This window comes from Aristolochia californica, unplaced genomic scaffold (assembly GCF_029961685.1).
Source record: "Aristolochia californica isolate CCGP_79_NKW_82.1479 unplaced genomic scaffold, dmAriCali1.0.hap1 SCAF_14, whole genome shotgun sequence".
Lineage (NCBI taxonomy): Eukaryota > Viridiplantae > Streptophyta > Magnoliopsida > Piperales > Aristolochiaceae > Aristolochia > Aristolochia californica.
The window spans coordinates 25,709,892-25,719,474 of record NW_027181815.1 but is presented as its reverse complement, the minus strand read 5'-3'; the positions used below and the strand labels follow the sequence as shown (position 1 = coordinate 25,719,474).

At 36.9% G+C, this 9,583-nt stretch overlaps 1 protein-coding gene across 1 annotated transcript; it reads left to right on the top strand.

The window, feature by feature from the left end:
* The first annotated feature begins 3,794 nt into the window (after positions 1-3,794).
* On the top strand, positions 3,795-5,307 carry LOC137949460 (protein neprosin-like). Its single transcript, XM_068795508.1, has 6 exons — positions 3,795-3,830; positions 3,914-4,186; positions 4,283-4,369; positions 4,507-4,550; positions 4,642-4,698; positions 4,782-5,307. The coding sequence occupies exons 1-6, from the start codon at positions 3,795-3,797 to the stop codon at positions 5,305-5,307; spliced, it is 1,023 nt and encodes a 340-aa protein (XP_068651609.1).
* The last annotated feature ends 4,276 nt before the right edge of the window (positions 5,308-9,583 follow it).

Genomic DNA, 9,583 nt, shown 5'->3' with positions numbered 1-9,583 from the left:
CATCCCAAAGTAGATAGTGCACTTAAAAATCCTTACTACAATTAACGATAACAAAATTTAAGCCACTCGAGTTGGTCTTTCACGGTCATCTTCATAAACATGACCTTCTTATTCGGCATCTCCAACCATTCAAGTATGTGATACTTCAACTCTATCGACAGGTCCGAGATTTCAAGAGAGCTTCGTACCAATCACTGTTGGTATTCACATCTTTAAACTTGATGACATCCCTAAATGCCTCAACAATATCCTTCATTACATCAATGAATTTGCTAGTGTCATCAATGGACATTTCAGTTCTCTTTCTATGACGAGTTGAAGGTGACGGATTACCTCTCGAGACTGCTCAGGTGGCGACTCATTCCTGCTAAGGAATGGTGATGGAGTATCCTTACCTATATCGACATCCTCGAGCTCGTCCATTAGTGCCCGTTCTGGATCACAAAGGAGATCATTGCCCGGATCTACGCAAGTTTGACTTGTTGTCCCTGTGGCTATTGAGTTTCCCGCTACCAAAGCCAATTCGTCGTAAAGTGGCTACCCTTCACGTCTATACTTCTCAACTTCTCTATGCTCCTACAAGAAAAAAATATCTTTTAGATGTCTTAGAATAGAGTTCTAGTAATAAAAAAAATACAAAATATTTTGTTGTAAAACATGATTTACTGACCTTGATGTAGTCTTGCCATATAGAATGACAAGTAGTAACTCGTTGTGTAGTTGCATCCTAGTCAAACCCACTAGTATTGAGACAGCTCGTTACTGTTTGGTAAGTTTTCTTCCATGATTTTGTTCGATTCTTGAGCTACTCACAAGTTTTTTTATTGACTGTGTATTGACATAGTCCATATACTCCTCATCCTTCCAAACCTCATTGGGCAACTTGTTCCCCGTATTGACCTGCTCAACCAAGAGATCGAGCATTTTTCTGTCTTCTTCGAAGGTCCAAATGTCATATGATCGATCTTTTTTTGTCTTCTTCCAGCCATATATAATCTAAATCTGAGATAGTCCTCATGAAAAAAAAAAAAACTTAATCAGACAACCTTAACCTGTCCTAATAACTAGGGACACATGGAAACACAAAAAACATTGAAAAAAATACCACGAGGTGAATATTTATAACACCCGAATCTCCTCGTCACATGGAAAGATCATTCCATAGCACTTCAAAATTATTCAACAACATTCTATTATATTTAAAAATTAATCAAACTAATTCCATTGCAGATGACTAAAACAATGCAAAAACACACTCATCAAGTCAATGAAGACCCCCTAGTAGAGCCCCATATGACTTTTCGGCCACTACGAACCATACCTCATCAGTGATGGGGGTCGTGTTTCGTTGGCTAATGGACACCCTCATAGGTGACTCAGCCTAGTTTGAATTGGACTCAACCCACCTTCCATCACCCAACATACCCTAACCCCTAATCCCAGAAAATACACCATACTAAACCCTAGCCCCTTCAAAATCCTAAACCCTAAACCTAATTTTAATTAACCCTAACCCTAATTCCATAAAGTAAACCATACTAAACCAATACCCTCAACCCTAAAATCCTTAAGCCCCAAACCCTAAACCCTAACCTCTCGAAAACCCCAAACTCTAAAGCCTTGAACCCTATTTTCTATTAACCCTACCTTAAGACTGAGAACCCTAAAAAAAATTACCATAAACCATTAACTCAAAATCCTAAATACCCTTAACCATACCCTAAACCCAAAATTATACGTTATAAAGACAAAATTAAACCCTAAATACCATAAACCCTAACCCTAAATCCCAAAATTATGTAGTAATTAAACAATCAATACAGATATCGAATACAAAAATTAAAATTAAATCAAATACAACAGTAAGTTAATAAAAAAATTAGGGTTTAGGGTTACCTTCTAAAATTTGGGGAAAACTGAAGCCCAATGGGGAAATTAAGGGAAATCGAAGTAGAATTGAAGAAATTGACTCCAAAATGGGGGAAATAGAAGGAAATCAAAACCGAAATAAGGGAAATCAAAGAAAATCGAGAGGATTTTTAGTGGAAAAGAGAGTGAGAAACGAGAGAAGGGAGCAAAAGAGAGGTAGATGTGAGAGGGGAGGAAGGTCGGAGAGGGAGAGCAACGCTGTTGTGGGCCGAGAGCAAGAGGGAGATGAGAGAGAAAATTTCACCGAGAGCGAGAGGTTGTAGCACATGGGAGGCCGAAAGTGAAAGGGAGAAGGAGACAGTGCCGAGTGGGAGAAGAAAGCAGGAACGAGAGGAAGAAAAAAATTTGGGAGGAAGCAAAGAGTCGCGAGAAGCAGAAACTTGCGTCCCAACGAGTTCAAGCAGATGAATCAGGAATTTAGGTGGGAATCCTGATTCAGCGGTTAACACTATAGCCACATCAAGTGAATGATTTGCTTCACTCACCTCAACCTGGCAGAGATGCACCACTAATGGGTTCAACCACCCTTCCCCTCCCTCCCCCACCCCCCCCCCCCCCCCCCTCCTTGAGACAAGTAGGGCTCACTACTTATATCTATTATTTTAAAATAAATACTTTAATGTAAATCTTGTAAAGCTTAATATCTTATTTTAATATTAGTATTCAGTAAAATTAAAGTTATATTATATAGTATTCATATTTTATGGAGGGGAAACCTAATGCAGAATTATTTCAGTGGCAGTGCTGCTCATCTCAGCTTTCGACAAAAATATTTTCACTCTTAGACCAAGTTTAAGTATCTTGGTTATTATCATCAAAATTAGGATACTTGGAGGAGTCTTGAGCCTCAATTTCAATACCCTCTTGCCTTCTTCTAGGGAAGGAAAGGAGTAGTGTGTTGCCCCTTTTGTGAGACATTCATTTTTTATGGATTATGACATCACAATGACTTTAGATGGGTGAGTAGGCAGCCAAACCTGGTTAAATTGGGTTCATTTGAACCTGTACATGAGAGTTGAAGAAAAACTCAAGAACTTATTTGAATAAAACCCAAATATCTTTCCGTTTCCATTGCCACTATTTCATAGAATTGGACTTAGTTTGGCACTTGACAAGTTGAAGAAGGCATAATGCAGGACCTATCCAAATATGAATTTTTTTAAAGAGTAGAAACTCGTTATAGAGAAACATCATATTAGGTACCAAAAAGTAAGTACCCATTTATTTTAATATAAACTTTCGACAAACAATAACCATGAGGCTAGTGCACAACACCAAGATTACTACTGTTACTATTACTACTACTACTAGATGACACTGTATTTATAGTCGTAGGAAGATGTTTACAATGACTACAATGCCCTTAGGGTTACATACTTCAAAAGAAAAAAAAATATAAGAGAATATGCACCAGCTTGCATAATTATAATTTTGTGTCATCTCTATATAAGTTCTCGTTATTTACAAGACATGACACCTAACAAACAAAGTCTTCCAAAGACCTCAATTAATAATCTCATCCAATAGAATCTATTTGCATTCATTGCATGCACCAAACTGAAGTGACATGGTTGAAAGCCAACCCAAGAGGTGTAAAGTTAATATTCGAGTTGGGACTTTGGATCGTCATAAAATCTGTCTGATGTTTTCTCACTTAGTTTAACGAAAACTATTTTCCGAAGTATATAATGACAATGATCCCTGACTCACTACTGTTTGATTCTGTCATAAAGAACTGTTTTATTCATATAATTATGTTAAAACACGACTTTTTTTTTATAAAACCAGTGACCACCTTTGAATGAGAGATTCGTCCCGTGACTGGTATTTTTGCATTTTGGTACATTCTGTCATATCCATGGCCGATGCGGAATACTAATGTTTGTTACCAACCAATGCTGGTAATCTGTGTAAGCAAAAAGAGTCAACAAGCAGCACTAGGTAATATGTCATTTTATTTTGATGTTTTGTTCGTGTTGTGAAGAAAGACGAAAAGTTTCTTCGTAATTGTTTTGCTACCAAATCAATACTCTGTCTAATGGTGCTAATGATGCCCGATTCTCTCATACTTATAAGAAGGAGCAGAGACTCCGTGGCCACGGCTCGTCTGTTGAATAATAGTTTATTCACGTTGCTGCTCATTTTGGCTTTCGTTTCCCACGGCTTCTGTGAGGTTTTCGATGTATCTGTGGAAGAGGATGTGAAGATGAAGAAATACCTTGCATCTGTGAACAAGCCCCCGGTGACGACGATCACGGTGAAATTTTTAAATGTACGCTGTCTATTATAGCTTTCAAATGTTTAGTTACTTTTTCTGAAGGTTAATGCATTCAATTTCATTATGTGGAAATAGACCAAGGCTGGAGATGTTTTCGATTGTATTGATATAAACAAGCAACCATCTCTGGATCATCCTTTACTCAGAAACCACACAGTGCAGGTTCAAGTTTTTCTATCACTTTTTTCCTCTCCAGCCAAGAGAAAACAAGGTGGCCCCTACTATGGAACTCAAGTGACAATAAACGTATAGAAGCAAGTGATTAATACCCAAAACTATTCAGTCTTGCTCAGTTATAGGTTGCCAATCGTGGCCCTGTACTTTACACTGTAGAAGTCGGATGGCATGTAAGTAACAATTATTCTAATCTACTCGATCAGTTCGTGGAAATTTAGCTGCTTCTATCGTATAAGAGTGGATTATCTTTACTGCAGGTATATCCATCATGTCACAGAGGCAGCAATGAAACTTGCCTCTTCGTTTTCTTTACAGTAAGTTCTAAAAAATCTTCCATTAATCTTTCAGTAAAGATATTTCGCTGTTACCATCAACTAATGTCTCTATGGTGTGGCAGGCGAATGATTACGGACCCGGAAGCTGTTATAACACTAGGTGGGTTTGTCCAAGTAGACAGAAAAATAACTCCTGGAATGATATTGCCTAAGGTCTCTACATACGATGGAACTCAAGAGGAAATCACCATTTTCGTGTATAAGAATGACACCTCTGGAGATAGGTGGCTCAGGTACGAAGACGGTAATGGTTATGTACCAGTGGGGTACTGGCCAAATATTCTCTTCAACTCTCTAGCTAAAGATTCAAACAGGATCACTTGGGGAGGAGAAACAACTTCTTTTGTTGTTCCTCACACAACTTATGTTCCAATGGGGAGTGGTAGTTTCCCCGCTGAAGGCTATAAAAAGGCAGCTTATATGAGTAATATGAAGGTGATAGACAGTAACATGCAATTCATAAAAGCCCCAAGTAATCTTATTCCAATTACACCAACACCACATTGCTATAAGTTAGGAAACAACGCAGGCGATGTTGCCACGATTGGCCAACACTTCTATTTTGGAGGACTTGGGGGCACAAGTTGAAGCCCTAATCATCTCCTAGTGTCATCTAGTAGTAGTAGTAGTAGTAGTAGTAGTGATCTCTAATAAGCCTCATGGTTGTTGTGCACTAGTTGTTAAGTTATGGAGCCTAATCAATGCCTTACACCTTTGAGGTAAGGTCGTCGTAGGGGTTGGAAGGGAGGCGGGGAACTCCTGAAAAGTCCACGATATATTGACTATTATTTTATTAAGGGCAATTTGTGATTATTATTATTACTCTCGTTAGTTTGAAATTAGATCGTGTAATTCCTAACACTAGCTTCATGGTACCTAATATGATGTTTCTCTATATCAAGTCTCTACTCTTTAAAAAAGTTCGTATTTGGATAGTTTCTATAGCATGCCTTCGGCAACTAATAGAGTCAGGTGCCAAACTATGTCCAATTTTGTGAAATAATGCATGCATTTGATACTATATTTATTACTGAAGTTGACATGGCAATGGAAACAGAAAGATATTTGGGTTTTATTTGAATGAGGAGCTTTTCTTCAACTCTTAGGTTTGGCTGCCTACTAACCCATCTAAAGTCATTGTGATGTCATAATCCAAAAAAAATAAAAAAATATATGTCTCATTTAGGGGGCAAAACACTACCGCTCTCCTTCCCAAGAAGAAGGCAAGAGGTATTGGAATTAAGCCTAAAGACTCCTCTAAGTATCCTAATTTTGATGATAATAACCAAGATACTTAAACTTGGTCTATGAGTGAAAATATTTTTGTCAAAAACAAAGACATTTATGCCATTTTTTTGGAAAAGGAGTTGACTCTCTATGAAGGAATCGTGCCCATTAGTAGGCAGAAAGCAAAAATGAGTCACGAGTTACAGAAAGCTTCTTATAAGGTGGCAGAGGGTGTAATTTAACGGTCTTCTTATAAGGATGGGACAAGGGTGTAATTAAAGAGAATGATGTATATTTGCTTGTCTTTTTTTTTTTTAGAGCTTGTAGCTCTAAGGGCATTGTAGTCATTGTAAAGTTCCTTCATCAACTATAAATAGAGGCTTAAGGCATAGGGTAAATCATTAAGTCTCCCTTTTCCCTTTCAAATTCATTCTTAGACTTTTCTCTCTCTCTTCATCTCTTTAGTCGTCTCGGTCTCTTCTTTCTCCCTTCTTCCTTCTTCCTCTCATTTCTTCTCCTCTTCTTCTTTCTCTCCTCTCTCACCACCTTGGTTGAGGACATTGTCATGGGATCCTAAATCCAACATTGTCGAAGCCAGTTGGAAGAGAGAGGTTTGGTAAAAATGTCTACAAGTTGGTTGACAGAGGGAATATGATGAACTTGAAGACATCTCATTCTTACTTTCTCGTGAAAAAAATGATAGTCTATGCTAATATGATTACTGCAATAGTGAAAAATATGGTTGTGGCAAAGTAAGTAATACATAAATTGTCCAATAGAAGAGATGGAGGTCAAGTTGAATAAATGTGCACATCTTTTAGATGAGACTAAAGCCAAGTGATTCAGCACATGTAGAAGACATGGCTCTGTATTTGGCTTCAGTAGTGGAGCGAGATATTGTGGGTTATTTCTTTGCAAACCAAGAGACAATGTTGGGTGGTGGATCACCTAGTGGGCAATTACCTCAATCTACATCAGAAAAGGCAAGGATATCTAGTGATGAGGGTTTTGAAAAGACTAAGCCATAGTCTATGGTACCTTTAAGATATTGAAGAATTCTTTTAGCTAGTCCAAAGTGAAAAGTGGTGGGGGAATGCATAAATTGGGCTACAAGATTGATGGAGTAAAATATATCAGATTGTGTTAATGTTAAATATTGAAGGGCTCCTATAAGACTTCTATAGTGAGTAGGGTTAGAGTAAGGGGAACTTTGAAAATCCAGTTTTGTGTTAGTGGCAAGGGGAGTTGTCACATGTGCGCATGATTTCATCCTTACTTGAGTTGAAGTATCTTTTAAGTATTGAGTTTGACAAAGAAAAATATTGGCGGGCCTTCTATGTACTTGAATGCCTAAGAAAATATCTAGAAGGCCTAGACTTTTTACAAAGAAAGTATCACTTAGTGCTGTTTCAAAAGTTTGAAGAAACGAGGGTTATTCCCGATGAGAATAATGTCATCCACATATAAGAAATATTTTAGAGTCCACCGATCTATTTTATTATTTTTATATTTTAAAATATCATATATTTTAGTCTATCTTGGGAAAATATTTAAAAAATTTACCTCTTTAGTAATTAAGAAATTACTATCACGTCATCAATTACTATTTTTAAAATATATAATTACAATAAATAAATAAAATATATAAAACATTGATTTAAAGTTTATTTTTCGTCTCTCATCTACTGGACAGGGTTTAGGGTTTTTGACTTTTGTGAAATTATATTTATCCATATCTATTTCGCTAAATTAGAGACATGTGGTGAATAGATTAATGCACATACAGGAAAAGAATGTTATTACATATCCGATTGTAAACAAAGCTCTAAAACAAAACAACTAGTAAAATAGGAATTTAAAAAAATAACATGTAATAAGACTGAAGAGACATTATAGACATTCAAATCTACATAAATTGCCACCTTCCACAAAAGATGCCTCATTTCTACAAATAATCCTTGATTTAATCTTCAAGATTCTAACTAATCTCTATCATTTAAAAGAATAATTTTCTTCAAAAATGTTTAAGATATGATGCAAATTAATCATTAATAGGCCACAAATCAGTGCCTTTTCATCTACTATATACATTTACTCAACCTTCCAGGTTCCTTCAAGCACAATCTAAAGCATCCTTTGCGCACACTTTTCCTTTAATTTCGATGTTGATGTCTGGTAGTTACCCAGCCAGATAAATACAAGGAAGAAAAGTGTGTGCTCTTCTTCTTCTCTTTGTTGTTCTTCGACATTTTCAGAAACTCACTTTGCTGCTTAGCGAGATGTCTTCTAAGTAGCAGTTTCGTGCTTCTTTCTCTAACGTTTGAATATCATCGACAAAATCATCTAAGCTCAGTCCAATTTTTATTTGTATTTTTCTATGAAATGGCATCTAATCAAGTGTTGATCCATACACAACTCTAAAATAATTTGTGGGATCATAAGTTATTTTCACATATGAAAGTTAGAAGTAAAACTAAAGTAGGGTTGGTATTGAGCCAAACCGATTCACAAGCCGCTTGAGCTCCACTCGTGCTCAAACTTAGAATAAGGCTTATCAAGTATAACAAGCTAAGCTCGAGATTTTATGATCTAGGCTTGTTAGTTTGTAAGTCAATTCGTTAGCATACTTTTTTTTTATGAAAATACCTTTTATCCTAATTGTTATTGATAATTCCCTCTTTAGTTGATTGATGATTGCTCTTATTTACCTCAAACCTCAAAAAAGACTGATCATTCAACCCTTTTGGGTTCCTCAACATCCGATGTTACTGCTTGTCAATGGAATAAATGTTATTGATAGATAAATTTACTCTTTACTATTAGGTTTATTAAATTGACTGTTATAAATTAATATGCTTCATTGCAAAGTCTTAGACTCATCTACAATGATGTGCAGTTAAATGGTACTAAGCCTATCACTATATTCATTTTTTTTGAATTTATGGAAAATAGAAAACCTTCATTGACTTGTTTTAATCAGACATGAACCACTATTTATAATAGAGAAAAATAGTAGAGTCCAATTATAATTAAACTACCCTTATCCCAATTACACCCAAACTCTAACACTTAAAGATAAGTCCTAGAATAATTAAATAACTCAATATAAATAGAAGACTGACATAACTAAACTACCTTTAATCTTGAACTCTTCTATGAGACCTGCTTTCATAATAATTTTGGCTATGTAAGACTTTTTATTATGTTAGACTCATCATGCCACCTCACGTGATCATGGTGGGTCCCACCAACTCATGTGATCATGGTGGATCCATATCTTACGGGCTTGGGCTCATCTTCCAACACACTTAGATATGTGGGTTTTCTTGGTCGTGTGGGCTTGGGCCTATCTTCCAACACTCCCCCTCAAGCTGGGGATGAGAGAATATCATGAACTCCCAGCTTGCTGCAAATGGTGTATAGGATCTTCTCGTATAAAATGGCAGTCTTCCATATCTTCCAACCCCCCCCCCCCCCCCCCCCCCCCCCCCGCCCCCCCCTCCCCTCATGCTGGTAGTCTCTTCCATGAGGCCTAGCTGGCATAAGATAAGTCAGAGTAAAATCGCTCTAAGTCGTATGACATCGCTCTATACTCTAGTCATAACCCATGCTAGATGTAGGGCACACTCCTATCTTT

Coding starts and splice junctions, on each gene's coding strand:
- LOC137949460 (XM_068795508.1), top strand. CDS start 3,795: ATGCGGAATACTAATGTTTGTTACCAACCAATGCTG. Junction 4,370..4,506: donor TCAGAAACCACACAGTGCAG/GTTCAAGTTTTT, acceptor GCTCAGTTATAG/GTTGCCAATCGTGGCCCTGT. Junction 4,699..4,781: donor GCCTCTTCGTTTTCTTTACA/GTAAGTTCTAAA, acceptor ATGGTGTGGCAG/GCGAATGATTACGGACCCGG.